Raw genomic sequence first — 15,653 nt, 5'->3', positions numbered from 1 at the left:
ATGGAATTTCTTTCCTTCTTAATTAACTTACATCTAGACGTTCCGCTAGCGGAACACCGCTCCAATATCCAATGATAGGGCGTGGCGCGAAATACAAACTCCTCGAAAATCCGAAAACTTCAATTTTTCAAACATATGACTATTTTACACCATTTTAAAGACAAGACTCTCCTTTATCTAACCACACTGTCCGATTTCAAAAAGGCTTTACAACGAAAGCAAAACATTAGATTATGTCAGCAGAGTACCCAGACAGAAATAATCAGACACCCATTTTTCAAGCTAGCATATAATGTCACAAAAACCAAAACCACAGCTAAATGCAGCACTAACCTTTGATGATCTTCATCAGATGACACTCCTAGGACATTATGTTATACAATACATGCATGTTTTGTTCAATCAAGTTCATATTTATATCAAAAACCAGCTTTTTACATTAGCATGTGACGTTCAGAACCAGCATTCCCACCGAACACTTCCGGTGAATTTACTAAATTACTCACGATAAACGTTCACAAAAAACATAACAATTATTTTAAGAATTATAGATACAGAACTCCTTTATGCAATCGCGGTGTCCGATTTTAAAATAGCTTTTCGGTGAAAGCACATTTTGTAATATTCTGAGTAGATAGCCCGGCCATCACAGGCTAGCTATTTTGACACCCACCAAGTTTGGCACTCACCAAACTCAGATTTACTATAAGAAAAATTGGATTACCTTTGCTCTTCTTCATCAGAATGGACTCCCAGGACTTCTACTTCATCACCCAATGTTGTTTTGGTTCCAAATAATCCATAGTTATATCCAAATAGCGGCGTTTTGTTCATGCGTTCAAGACACTATCCAAAGGGTAACGAAGGGTGACGCGCCCGGCGCGTATCGTGACAAAAAAATTCAAAATATTCCGTTACCGTACTTCGAAGCATGTCAAACGCTGTTTAAAATCAATTTTTATGCGATTTTTCTCGTAAAATAGCGATAATATTCCGAACGGGAAAGCGTGTTTTCGTTCAAAGACTCAAAGTTGAAAATGGAGTCGTCTCGTGCGCACCCGTCTAATTGTTCTCAGATCGACCACTTGCCAAATGCGCTACTGTTTTTCAGCCAGAGACTGCAGAGTCATCATTCAACGTTCTGGCGCCTTCTGAGAGCCTATGGGAGCCTTAGAAAGTGTCACGTTACAGCAGAGATCCTCTGTTTTGGATAGAGATGACAAAGAAGGCCAAGAAATGGTCAGACAGGGTACTTCCTGTACAGAATCTTCACAGGTTTTGGCCTGCCATTTGAGTTCTGTTATACTCACAGACACCATTCAAACAGTTTTAGAAACGTTGGATTGTTTTCTATCCAAACCTAATAAGTATATGCATATTCTAGTTTCTGGGCAGGAGTAATAACCAGATTAAATCGGGTACGTTTTTTATCCGGCCGTGAAAATACTGCCCCCTATCCATAACAAGTGAATGGGTTTGAGCCAATCAGTTGTGTTATGACAAGACAGGGGTGATAAACAGAAGATAACCCTATTTGGTAAAAGACAAAGTCCATATTATGGCAAGAACAGCTCAAAAAACGAAAGAGAAACGACAGTCCATCATTACTTTAAGACATGAAGGTCAGTCAATGCGGAAAATTTCAAGACCTTTACAGTATCTTCATGTGCAGTTGCAAAAACCATCAAGCGCTATGACGAAACTGGCTCTCATGAGGACCGCCACAGGAAAGGAAGACCCAGAGTTACCTCTGCTGCAAAGGATACGTTCATTAGAGTTACCAGCCTCAGAAATTACAGCCCAAATAATTGCTTCCCAGAGTTCAAGTAACAGACTCCTCTCAACATCAAATGTTCAAAGGAGACTGCGTGAATCAGGCCTTCATGGTCGAATTGCTGCAAAGAAACCACTACTAAAGGAAGACAATAATAAGAAGAGACTTGCTTGAGCCAAGAAATACAAGCAATAGACATTAGATCAGTGGAACTTTGTCCTTTTGACTGGTACTGTATATATATATGTATATAAACGTTTGAACAGTAGTGTGTATATATGTATATATATATATATATATATATTCACACACTACTGTTCAAACGTTTGGGGTCACTTAGAAATGTCCTTGTTTTTGAAAACCAAATTTGCCAAGTTTCTTGGCAATTTCTCGCATGGAATAGCCTTCATTTCTCAGAACAAGAATAGACTGATGAGTTTCAGAAGAAAGGCCTTTGTTTCTGGCCATTTTGAGCCTGTAATCGAACCCACAAATGCTGATGCTCCAGATACTCAACTAGTCTAAAGAAGGCCAGTGTGATTGCTTCTTTAATCAGAACAACAGTTTTCAGCTATGCTAACATAATTGCAAAAGGGTTTTCTAATGATCAATTAGCCTTTTAAAATGATAAACTTGGATTAGCAAACAGAGCGTGCCATTAGAACACAGGAGTGATGGTTGCTGATAATGGGCCTCTGTTCGCCTATTTTTTTATCCTTTATTTAACTAGGCAAGTCAATTAAGAACAAACTCTTATTTTCAATGACGGCCTAGGAACAGTGGGTTAACTGCCTTGTTCAGGGGCAGAACGACAGATTTGTACTTTGTCAGCTCGGGGATTCGAACTTGCAACCTTTCGGTTACTAGCCCAATGCTCTAACCACTAAGCTACCCTGCCGCCCCTATGCAGATATTCCATAGAAAAATCAGCCATTTCCAGCTACAATAGTCATTTACAACATTTACACTGTATTTCTGATCAATTTGATGTTATTGTAATGGACAATAAAAAATTAAGGACATTTCTAAGTGACCCCAAACTTTTGAACGGTAGTGTATATATTTTTTAAATATATTTTCCTTCATTATTTTCCCCTAACCCTACTACTCCTCCCTAATTGGAGGAAACTAGTGGACAATAACACTTACGCTTCTACTTCCAGCTTATACAGTGCTTTCGGAAAGTAATTCAATTAATTTGGAAAAGCAGACACCTGTCTATATAAGGTCCCACAGTTGACAGTGCCTGTCAGAACAAAAACCAAACCATGAGGTCGAAGGAATAGTCTGCAGAGCAAGATTGTGTCGAGGCACAGATGGGTACTTAATTAAAAATGTCTGCAGCATTAAAGGTCTCAAGGACACAGTGGCCTCCTTCATTCTTAAATGGAAGAAGTCTGGAACCACCTCCCATCTAAACGGGGGAGAAGGGCCTTGGTCAGGGAGGTGACCAAGAACTCGATGGTCACTCTGATAGAGTGCCAGAGTTCCTCTGTGGAGATGGGAGAACCTTCCAGAAGGACAACAATCTCTGCAGCATTCCATAATCAGGCGTTTATGGTAGAGTGGCCAGACGGAAGCCACTCCTCAGTAAAAGGCACATGGCAGCCCGCTAAAGACTCTCAGACCATGAGAAACAAGATTCTTTGGTCTAATGAAACCAATATAGAACTCTTTGGCCTTAATGCCAAGCGGCACGTCTGGAGGAAAACTGGCATCATCCATACAGTGAAGCATGGTGGTGGCAGCATCATGCTGTGTGGATGTTTTTCAGCGGCAGGGACTGGGAGACGAGTCAGGATCGAGGGAAAGATGAATGGAGCAAATTACAGAGAGATCCTCGATGAAAACCTGCTCCAGAGCGTTCAGGACCTCAGACAATGACCCTAAGCACACAGCCAAGACAATGCAGGAGTGGCTTCGGGACAAGTCTCTGAATGTCCTTGAGTGGCCCAGCCAGAGCCCGGACTTGAACCCGATCAAACATCTCTGGAGAGACCTGAAAATAGCTGTGCAGCGACGCTCCCCATCCAACCTGACAGAGCTTGAGAGGATCTGCAGAGAAGAAAGGGAGAAGCTCCCCAAATATAGGTGTGCCCAAGAAGACTCGAGGCTGTAATCGCTGCCAAAGTAGTGAGCAAAGAGTCTGAATACTTATGTACATGTGATATTTCTGTTTTATATTTAATAAATGTGCAAAAAAATCATTTTTTTCTTTGTCATTATGGGGTATTGTGTGTAGATTGATGAGGAAAAAGGCTTTAACGTAATAAAATGTGAAAAAAGTCAAGGGGTCTGAATACTTTCTGAATGTACTGTACATACTGCTGTATATATTTACGGACACAGTATATTTTACAATAGTTATATTTTGTTTGTTTTTAGTCCCATCGTTCATTTACCCTCAGCTCCTCCCATCTATCTCTGAACACCATCCCGTTTCCATTTGTTTTTATTACATTGTTCAACTGTGCTGTGAAGTTTCACAAAAGTTCTGAACCTTTCTATTCTCATAGTTTCTACAGATTGTAAATTAAAGATAAAGTATTAATATATTATTGATCGATTGACTATGACTTTTAAATCACCCAGCAGTGATATTTGCATAGCTAGCTCCACGTAAATGTTGCTATTCTTCAGCCATTCCTGAACCTGGGACCGAAAACAAGCTACATATGGACAGTACCAAAACAAATGATTTTGTCTCTTCACAGCAAAATATGCAGAGCTGGGATGGTTGTATCCTCCATATATAAAACATTCTATAATTTTGTATAATAATTTAAATGGACAACACACATTTTTGAATGCAGCATCGTCTTGCGTATCAGTTGATAAACCATGTGCCATGGAATCGGTACATTGAAAGTCTCTTCCCAACTATTTTGTAATCTATATGGCACAGCTGTGCCATTTATTACTCACAATTTTCTTTAACCAATTTTGGTATTTAAAGCAGGGCCGACAGACAAGTTCCTTACTTTCTCCCCCTTCCACTTTCCCCCATTTTTGCAGTAAATCTGTAATTAGTTGGCTGTAATTTTGAGTTGAGCAAACATTTCCATATACAGTTGAAGTCGGAAGTTAACATACACCTTAGCCAAATACATTTAAACTCAGTTTTTCACAATTCCTGACATTTAATCCCAAAAATTCACTGTTTTAGGTCAGTTAGGATCACCACTTTATTTGAAGAATGTGAAATGTCAGAATAATAGTAGAGAGAATGATTTATGTCAGCTTTTATTTCTTTCATCACATTCCCAGTGGGTCAGAAGTTTACGTACAGTCAATTAGTATTTGGTAGCATTGCCTTTAAATTATTTAACTTGGGTCAAACGTTTTGGGAAGCCTTTCACAAGCTTCCCACAATAAGTTGGGTGAATCTTGGCCCATTCCTCTGGACAGAGCTGGTGTAACTGAATCAGGTTTGTATGCCTCCTTGCTCGCACACGCTTTTTCAGTTCTGTCCACAAATTCTCTAAAGGATTGAGGTCAGGGCTTTGCGATGGCCTCTCCAATACCTTGACTTTGTTGTCCTTAAGCCATTTTGCCACAACTATGGAAGTAGGCTTGGGGTCATTGTCCATTTGGAAGACCCAAGCTTTAACTTCCTGACTGATGTCTTGAGATGTTGCTTCAATATATCCAGATAATTTTCCTACCTCATGTTGCCATCTATTTTGTGAAGTGCACCAGTCCCTCCTGCAGCAAAGCACCCCCACAACATGATGCTGCCACCCCGTGCTTCACAGTTGGGATGGTGTTCTTCAGCTTGCAAGCCTCCCCCTTTTTCCTCCAAACATAACGATGGTCACGATGGTCATTATGGCCAAACAGTTCTATTTTAGTTTCATCAGAACAGGGGACATTTCTTCAAAAAGTACGATCTTTGTCCCCATGTGCAGTTGCAAACCGTAGTCTGGCTTTTTTATGGCAGTTTTGGAGCAGTGGTTTCTTCCTTGCTGAGCAGCCCTTCAGTATATAGGACTCGTTTTACTGTGGATATAGATACTTTTGTACCTGTTTCCTCCAGCATCTTCTCAAGGTCCTTTGCTGTTGTTCTGGGATTGATTTGCACTTTTCGCACCAAAGTACGTTCATCTCTAGGAGACGTTCATCTCCTTCCTGAGCGGTATGACAGCTGCGTGGTCCCATGGTGTTTATACTTGCATACTATTGTTTGTACAGATGAACGTGGTACCTTAAGGCGTTTGGAAATTGCTTCCAAGGATGAACCAGACTTGTGGAGGTCTACAATCTTTTTTATGAGGTCTTGGCTGATTTATTTTGATTTTCCCATGAAGTCAAGCAAAGAGGCACTGAGTTTGAAGGTAGGCCTTGAAATACATCCACAGGCACATCTCCAATTGACTCAAATTATGCCAATTAGCCTATCAGAAGCTTCAAAAGCCATGACATCATTTCTGGAATTTTCAAAGCTGTTTAAAGGCACAGTCAACTTAGTGTTTGTAAACTCTGACCCACTGGAACTGTGATGCAGTGAATTATAGGTGAAATAATCTGTCTGTAAACAATTGTAAATGTTCTCGTGTACTTTTGTATTTTTCATCTTTTTTTGTATATATTTCAATTTTATTTTCAATCTCTTTTCCATTTTAATTCAATTATACCTTCCGGTAACCTGCCTCACCCAATGTGAGACGGAATCGCTATTATCTTTTATTTTTAGACCTTATAGCAAGAACCACGTAGCCATCAGAAGCTAACCAGCTAATTAGCTACAAGCTATTTAGTCATTGTTAGCCACTGCTAGCGGGCTTTACCTTCTGCACAGATACCAGCCCTTTTTTAGCCTGGATAATACTCGCCAGCCTACCAGTATCGGACTGTCTCTCCACTACAACGCCAGATTCCTGCCGTAATCCCAGGACCATTACTCCTGATCTTCACAGCTAGCTAGCACCCACCGAGTTACCTAGTACCGAAGCTATCTCTGAGGCCCACCTCCCGGCCTACTCAGTTGTTCACCCGGACTCCACCCAAACACGGCTAGAACCCACTACTCCACCGGATCTTCGCCGTAAGCTCTGGACCTTGGCACCGGATCACCGCTGCTACTGAGTGGCTATAGTGGCTAACGCCCCTGCCCCGAAGCTAGGACCAGTTAGCCGTGAGCCAGGCGCATCTTCCGGCTAGCAAACTAAATTACTACAACTACAATACCTCTTTCGCCATCTGGCTTGGATCCTTTGTCGACACGGCGCCCCGCCGCACCACCACGACTGGTCTGCCGACGAATACTCCATCCGCGAACTCAGGCTTTGTGTGTAGTTAACCGACCCTCTCTGCCCAGTCATCGCCATTTTACCTGTTGTTGTTGTTTTAGCTGATCAGCTGTTGTTGTCGTCTCACCCGTTGTTGTCTAGCTAGCTCTCCCAATCAACACCTGTGATTACTTTATGCCTCGCTGTATGTCTCTCTCGAATGTCAATATGCCTTGTATACTGTTGTTTAGGTTAGTTATCATTGTTTTAGTTTACAATGGAGCCCCTAGTTCTACTCATCATACCTCCGATACCTCCTTTGTCCCACCTCCCACACATGCGGTGACCTCACCCATTATAACCAGCATGTCCAGAGATACAACCTCTTACCATCACTCAGTGCCTGGGCTTACCTCCGCTGTACCCGCACCCCACCATACCCCTGTCTGCACATTATGCCCTGAATCTATTCTACCACGCCCAGAAATCTGCTCCTATTCCAACTCCTCCTCTGTTCCTCGGGTGATGTGGAGGTAAACCCAGGCCCTGCGTGTCCCCAGGCACCCTCATTTGTTGACTTCTGTGATCGAAAAAGCCTTTGGTTTCATGCATGTCAACATCAGAAGCCTCCTCCCTAAGTTTGTTTTACTCACTGCTATAGCACACTCCGCCAACCCTGATGTCCTTGCCGTGTCTGAATTCTGGCTTAGGAAGGCCACCTAAAATTCTGAGATTTCCATACCCAACTACAACTTTTTCCGTCAAGATAGAACTGCCAAAGGGGGAGGAGTTGCAATCTACTGCAGAGATAGCCTGCAAAGTTCTGTCATACTTTCCAGGTCTATACCCAAACAGTTTGAACTTCTAATTTTAAAAATTAATCTCTCCAGAAACAAGTCTCTCACTGTTGCCGCCTTCTATCGACCCCCCTCCGCTACCAGCTGTGCCCTGGACACCATTTGTGAATTGATCGCCCCCCATCTAGCCTCAGAGTTCGTTCTGTTAGGTGACCTAAACTGGGATATGCTTAACACCCCGGCAGTCCTACATTCTAAGCTAGATGCCCTCAATCTCACACAAATCATCAAGGAACCCACCAGGTACAACCCTAAATCCGTAAACATGGGCACCCTCATAGACATTATCCTGACAAACTTGCCCTCCAAATAACCCTCCGCTGTTTTCAATCAGGATCTCAGCGATCACTGCCTCATTGCCTGTATCAGCAATGGGTCTGCGGTCAAATGACCACCCCTCATCACTCCCTAAAACACTTCTGCGAGCAGGCCTTTCTAATCGACCTGGCCCGGGTATCCTGGAAGGATATTGACCTCATCCCGTCAGTCGAGGATGCCTGGTCATTCTTTAAAAGTAATTTCCTCACCATCTTAGATAAGCATGCCCCGTTCAAAAAATGCAGAACTAAGAACAGATATATGCCTTGGTTCACTCCAGACCTGACTGCCCTTGACCAGCACAAAAACATCCTGTGGCGTACTGCAATAGCATCGAAAAGTCCCCGTGATATGCAACTGTTCTGGGAAGTCAGGAACCAATTCACGCAGTCAGTCAGGAAAGCAAAGGCTAGCTTTTTCAAGCAGAAATTTGCATCCTGTAGCTCTAACACCAAAAAGTTGTGGGACACTGTAAAGTTCATGGAGAACAAGAGCACCTCCTCCCAGCTGCCCACTGCACTGAGGCTAGGTAACACGGTCACCACCGATAAATCCATCATAATCGAAAGTTTCAATAAGCATTTCTCAATGGCTGGCCATGCCTTCCTCCTGGCTACTCCAACCCCCAGCTCCCCCCCCCCCCCCCCCACAGCTACTCGCCCAAGCCTCCCCAGTGTCTCCTTCACCAAAATCGAGATAGCAGATGTTCTGAAAGAGCTGCAAAACCTGGACCCATACAAATCAGCTGGGCTAGACAATCTGGACCCTCTCTTTCTAAAACTATCCGCCGCCATTGTTACGACCCCTATTACCAGCCTGTTCAACCTCTCTTTCGTATCGTCCGAGATCCCTAAAGACTGGAAAGCTGCCGCGGTCATCCCCCTCTTCAAAGGGGGTGACACCCTAGACCCAAACTGTTACAGACCTATTTCCATCCTGCCCTGCCTATCTAAAGTCTTCGAAAGCCAAGTTAACAAACAGATCACCGACCATTTCAAATCCCACCGTACCTTCTCCACTATGCAATCTGGTTTCCGAGATGGTCATGGGTGCACCTCAGCCACGCTCAAGGTCCTAAACGATATCATAACAGCCATAGATAAAAGACAGTACTGTGCAGCCGTTTTCATCAACCTGGCTAAGGCTTTCGACTCTGTCAATCACCAAATTCTTATCAGCAGACTCAACAGCCTTGGTTTCTCAAATGACTGCCTCGCCTGGTTCACCAACTACTTTCAGATAGAGTTCAGCGTGTCAAATCGGAAGACCTGTTGTCCGGACCTCTGGCAGTCTCTATGGGGTGCCACAGGGTTCAATTCTCGGGCCTACTCTTTTCTCGGTATATATCAATGATGTCGCTCTTGCTGCTGGTGATTCTCTGATCCACCTATTCGCAGACGACACCATTCTGTATACATCGGGCCCTTCCTTGGACACTGGGTTAACAAACCTCCAAATGAGCTTCAATGCCATACAACACTCCCTCCGTGGCCTCCAACTGCTCTTAAATGCTAGTAAAACTAAATGCATGCTCTTCAACCGATTGCTACCGGCACCTGCCCACCCGCCCAGCATCACTACTCTGGATGGTTCTGACTTAGAATATGTGGACAACTACAAATACCTATGTGTCTGGTTAGACTGTAAACTCTCCTTCCAGACTCACAATAAGCATGTCCAATCCTAAATTAAATCTAGAATCAACTTCTTATTTCGCAACAATGCATCCTTCACTCATGCTGCCAAACATACCCTCGTAAAACTGACTATCCTATCGATCGTTGACTTCAGCGTTGTCATTTACAAAATAGCCTCCAACACTCTACTCGGAAAATTGGACGTAATCTATCACAGTTTTGTAACCAAAGCCCCATATACTACCCACCACTGAGACCTGTATGCTCTCGTTGGCTCGCTACATATTCGTCGCCAAACCCACTGGCTCCAGGTCATCTATAAGTCTTTGCTAGGTAAAGCCCCACCTTATCTCAGCTCACTGGTCACCATAGCAACACCCACCCGTAGCACGCGCTCCAGCAGGTATATTTTACTGGTCATCCCCAAAGCCAACACCTTCTTTGGTCGCCTTTCCTTCCAGTTCTCAGCTGCCAATGACTGGAACGAATTGCAAAATTCACTGAAGCTGGAGGCTTATATCTCCCTCACTAACTTTAAGCATCAGCTGTCAGAGCAGCTTACCGATCACTGTACCTGTACACAGCCCATCTGTAAGTAGCACACCCAACTACCTCATCCCCATATTGTTGTTATTATTTTTTTTTGCTCTTTTGCACCCCAGTATCTCTACTTGCACATCATCATCTGCACATCTATCACTCCAGTGTTAATGCTAAATTGTAATTATTTTGCCACCATGGCCTATTTATTGCCTTACCTCCCTAACCTTACTACATATGCACACACTGTACATAGATTTTTCTATTGTGTTTTTTGACTGTACATTTGTTTATCCCATGTGTAACTCTTTGTTGTTGTTTTTGTCGCACTGCTTTGCTTTATCTTGGCCAAGTCGCAGTTGTAAATGAGAACCTGTTCTTAACTGGCCTACCTGGTTAAATAAAGGTTAAATAGAAAATAAATAAAAGACTTAAAGGCTTTATTTGCATCAAGAAGTTCCTCCTCTGTAATTTGGCCTTCACATGAGTCTTTCTGTACAGCCGTTAACTTGACATTATTAATTGAAAAGAAATCCTTACAATTAACTATGGTTTGTGGAGATGGAGGAGACTGAAATGAAAACATATGCTTAAAGTACTTTGCTTCCTCTTTCAACATACTTTCAACATATTTTTTGGTGAATCATGGGTAACAAGTTTCAGTACATTATTTTTGGTAGCATTGAAATGTTGAACATAAAAAAAAAAATTGGTATTTCATCCAGATCGCTTTATTTTTATAATATAGTACACTTTATCGTTCTTAAATAAGTTACTCCATTACTTTTATTCTGTGCTTCTATAGTACGTTTTTATTGCTATCTATCTGTACAGTAAATTCCTCAATTGTCCCAAACTGATCAGTTTCACCTGTCCTCGTTATTGTCTCCACCCCCTCCAGGTGTCACTTGTTTTCCCAGTGTATTTATCCCTGTGTTTCCTGTCTTTCTGTGCCAGTTCGTCTTGTATGTTTCCAAGTCAACCAGCAGTTTTCCCGTTCACCTTTTTCTAGTCCTCCTGGTTTTGACCCTTGCCTGTTTCTGGACTTTGTAGCCGCCTGCTTGACCATTCTGTCTGCCTTGACCACGAGCCTTTCTGCCACTCTGTACCTCCTGGACTCTGATCTGGTTTTGACCTTTTTGCCTGTCCACGACCATTCTCTTGCCTACCCCTTTGGATTAAAAAACATTAAGACTCCAACCATCTGCCTCCTGTGTCTGCATCTGGGTCTCGCATTGTGTCATGATATCTATTTCCTTTGTTAATATGAATTATTTTGACCTAAATTGCTTTTGTTTTAAATATGAATATTGAATTGCATTGCCTCTAAAACTCTCTCACAATAAGGGGATCTGCTGTACCTATATGTAGGAAAAAGTGAGTTATAAATGATTCTGTCCTTTGTAAAAATAAGATGCCATCCAATAGGCTTTGATAAAATGTCCAATAAAGTAAATAGTTGCATTAAGGTATGAAGGAGTCTTATCCTAGCAATAAAATAGTATTGTTGTTAATGAATGTAGACTAACTTCATTCCTCGCGGTAGGTAGACTGATCCGTTGCGCTCGTGCTCATCGTTCTGTGTTGTAACTGGGAGAGCATTCACCGGCGCATCCACTTGTTGACTTGTGTTCACAACAGAGTTCAGGGTTACTGTACGCTATTTAAAGAGGGAGGCAACATGGCACACGGTTTAGTCAAACGGGAATCAGTTGAGAGTGAGATGCATAAACCCGAAGACCAAAGTAAGATCTTTGTTTATACGAAGAAAAGGGGGTATGACGTTACACGTAACCCCTACCTGAACAAGGTAACCAAAACAAGTGCTTTTTGTGTTTATTTTGTACGTTTCTTTTCTAAACGAAGTATTAGCTTTAGCCTACATGTTTAGGAGTATCAGCTTCAGAGCAGGCTATATTTAGATTTAAAGGAGCACAATGCCCCTCGAAGCGGTTTACATGAAGTTGTTCCACTCTCGCCTTTGCGTTTTTTTCTAGTAGCACCTAGCTACAAGAAATGACGCGAAAGCCCATCCTCCCCGCGTAATACCCATTACACAAGTTCAGCTTTTCAAATATTAAATGACAGCCAGCCCACTGTGGATGATTGAGACTTGTGAATTAAAATTAACGAGCTAACAATAGATTTTCATTTGGCGAGAAGAAGAACTAAAGTCGGTCAGCTGGTAACCTTCGCCGTTGCATGAGTGGAATGAAGCTATGGAAGCATATGTCCACCCTCGACTTGCTTGTCAGACTTCGAAAAACTCTTCCAGTTTTTGTCACAGGCTGCCACTTTAGGAATATGTTTTCAAAATAGCACAGAGAGGCTGGCACAACGGTTAACGAAATTAGCCAAAAGGTCAGGAGATAGCTTTGCTAGGCTGCAAAGCATAGTCATTGTGGTAACCGAGGGAGCTTTCTAGTGTTTTTCTTGGTCGCACGAGCCACGCCTCCCCTATAGATTTTCGGTCACAGGCTAGTGAGGCTACATTTACATTTACATTTTAGTCATTTAGCAGACGCTCTTATCCAGAGCGACTTACAGTAGTGATTGCATACAATTCATACATTTCATTTTAATTACAAGCATTTTTTTTTTTTTGTACTGGCCCCCCATGTTGTTCGTCAACATGTGGGAGAGTGACAGCTTACTATCCCTGTCCATGGTTCTGATCAGGTCATCACGATGAGTGCAAATTGTGGGCCATCTGTCAACAGAAAAAAACAAAACTGTTTAATTAGACATTTGTAGTGTACTAAAGTCAGAAAAACGAATTGCCTGTTGAACTCTCCATTATTGTTGTATTGCCGTTGTCCATTAATTGGGACCGATTGGGGCAACCAGCTCTTAGAGCATTTAATATTAGTCTGTGGGTAAATCCGAGACACTCCATTTATTATGATATGTTACATTTCGTATGGTATGTATTCATTTGTGGATGTCCATCACCCATTTCATATGATATGTTATGAATTACAATTTGTATTATATATTACAAATGTGCAAAACTTACAAATTCTAGCTGGCTAACGTTAGCTAGGCTAGGGGTTAGGGTTAAGTTTAGGAGTTAGATTAAAGGGTTAGGGGAAGGGTTAGCTAACATGCTAAGTAGTTGCAAAGTAGCTAAAAAGTACTATGCAGTTGAATAGTTCTAATTAGCTAAAATGCTAAAGCTGTCCGTGATGGGATTCGAACTCGCAACCTTTGGGTTGCTAGACATTGGTGTTATATTGCTGACAAACCACCCTACTTTCATTTTTGCCTTAAGTAACCATCTTTTTTTTTGAATGACCCCTGCTATATTCCCCACCTTTGGTCTCAAAATGTCTCTCTGATTGCCTTGAAGCACAGCATGATGCCATTCAGCAGCAGAGGACTTTGGGTGAAAGCTCTCCTTTATCTGATAAAGAGGGGCATTTACTACTGTTGAAAGGGTTGTCAGGGTCCTTGTCCCTACCTAGCTGCTGATAAGTCAGTCAGTGCAGTTCAAACATCCTGCCTCCTGGAGGGGGGGACACGGAAGGCCCCACTGCTTACACAAAGCCCAGTTTGTCAGGAAGGTTAATGAGTCCACTCCTCTAAGACCAGCTCTCACACAAGGAGTGCATGCACAGGTGTTTGTGTGCGTGCATGCATGTGTGTGTGCAATGTGACACAAAATTAGGTCACAATTTTTTTATTAATGCGTAATGTGCCCTACCGCATGATGGTTTTGAGTGGAGCCTTTTTTTACACAGTGAATGTGGCTGGCTGCATGGTGGAGTATGATTAGGCTTTGCTTTGTGTTGTACAGTTCCATACCTACATTTATTGTTAATCCAATAAGAAAGGGGTTTTGTCAAGGGTAGCATATGTGATATTGGTCACTGGGAGCACTGAATCTGCCATGAATCTGATTCTAAGCCCCAATCATTGATAGACTAAAAGCTTGAGCCAGGTTCTTGCTTCTGCTGTTTTAACTCAAGTTGCTCATGTCAGCTCTGAACCCTGTCTAAATTGTTTGTTTACATCTAGTAAACTGGTTGTTTACATTAAATACACATTTTAGTCAGATAGCAGACACTCTTATCCAGAGCGACGTACAGGAGCAATTAGGGTTAAGTGCCTTGCTCAAGGGCACATCGATGGATCTTTCATCTAGTCAGCTCAGGTATTCGAGCCAGCAACCTTTCAGTTACTGGCCCAATGCTCTTACCAACTAGGCTACCTGCCGCACATCCCAGTTTGCGCCCAAGTGGTTTGAATGGACCGTCTGTACAAGAGAGCTATTAGCCCTTCAGTGCAAGCTTGAATTTGGACAGTGAATTTGACAAGTTGATTGGTCAGACAAACACAGTGAATTTGATTCTTGAATGGCATTGAATGTTGAAATTCCAGAAGGAATGGTTAGGATATTTGATTTGAGTTGCACAACTTCTCAAGCATGCTTCACTAGGTGCAAACCACAAAGACACGTGTCAGCACAACAATATTTTATTTGGGTGGCCATTTTGGATTTGGTCACATGAACTAGGCTATGAGCTATAGACCTAGAGACCCTGGCTGGTCTATCCATTATTTCTATGCTCATCCCTCTGTGTCTGAGTTTTTGATGTTACTTCTATGTATCCTGTCGTAATGAGCTCGCTAGAGCATGTGTTATTGCTTTGTTTTGGAGAAGACTGGGGGTTTAATGAGATTAATTAAGAGAAACTGCTTTCAAACTGCTTTAAATTGGGAGTCATTGGAGACGGAGTGCAGCAACCTATTTATTTAACTCTCCTTCTATAGTAAACAAACTTCGTCTGGAAAACATTAAGTTAGGCCTAATACACCAAAAGACTGTGAGGACCAAAGTACAGGCTTAATAGTCAGTGTGAGTAAAAAATTGCCTGGTCTATTTGCATCAGTCAAAGAAGGCTACAATGGGTTTCTCTCTTTGTCAATTGATAATAACCGAGATTGTCCTTTACAATAGATATGCTATTCTTTTAAAGAACGTTTATTTTTCTATAAGTAGGGCTAAACCACAATTATTTTTGACTGTCAGCAGTCAATGAAGTATAAACACTAAGTGCAAAGACACTGAGATTGCCTTCTTCAATGGTCCAGCTTTGGTTTGGTATGATCTACCTGATACCCTCATAAGTCAAGTTGAAACTGACGTTGGCACACACTTAAACACACAAGTGCACAGAGGAGAGGAGGAGAAAAAGGAGAAAAAGGCTTTTTATGCAGCGGGGTGAACCATTCACTGTCAACCTTGTCCATGAACCAGCAGGAGGAAATTAGAGGAGAAAGTAGGAAATGCCTGCTA

General features: G+C 42.2%; 2 protein-coding genes across 2 annotated transcripts in view; one reads left to right on the top strand and one right to left on the bottom strand.

Moving 5' to 3' along the window:
- LOC106605048 (inactive serine protease 35) overlaps positions 1-11,994 on the bottom strand; it is a 51,084-nt gene extending 39,090 nt beyond the window's left edge. The window contains exon 1 of the mRNA XM_045718315.2: positions 11,884-11,994. Within this exon, the coding sequence (XP_045574271.1) occupies positions 11,884-11,888 (5 nt within the window). The 5' untranslated portion in view covers positions 11,889-11,994. The remainder of the gene's footprint in view (positions 1-11,883) is intronic.
- The window catches only part of LOC106605032 (NADP-dependent malic enzyme), a 169,036-nt gene continuing 165,312 nt past the window's right edge, over positions 11,930-15,653 (top strand). The window contains exon 1 of the mRNA XM_082975261.1: positions 11,930-12,164. Coding sequence (XP_082831387.1) covers positions 12,036-12,164 — 129 coding nt within the window. The 5' untranslated portion in view covers positions 11,930-12,035. The remainder of the gene's footprint in view (positions 12,165-15,653) is intronic.

The sequence above is a fragment of the Salmo salar genome, chromosome 05 (genome assembly GCF_965601325.2).
Source record: "Salmo salar chromosome 05, fSalSal1, whole genome shotgun sequence".
Lineage (NCBI taxonomy): Eukaryota > Metazoa > Chordata > Actinopteri > Salmoniformes > Salmonidae > Salmo > Salmo salar.
The sequence above is the reverse complement of the archived record's forward strand: the minus strand, read 5'-3'. Positions and strand labels throughout refer to the sequence as shown.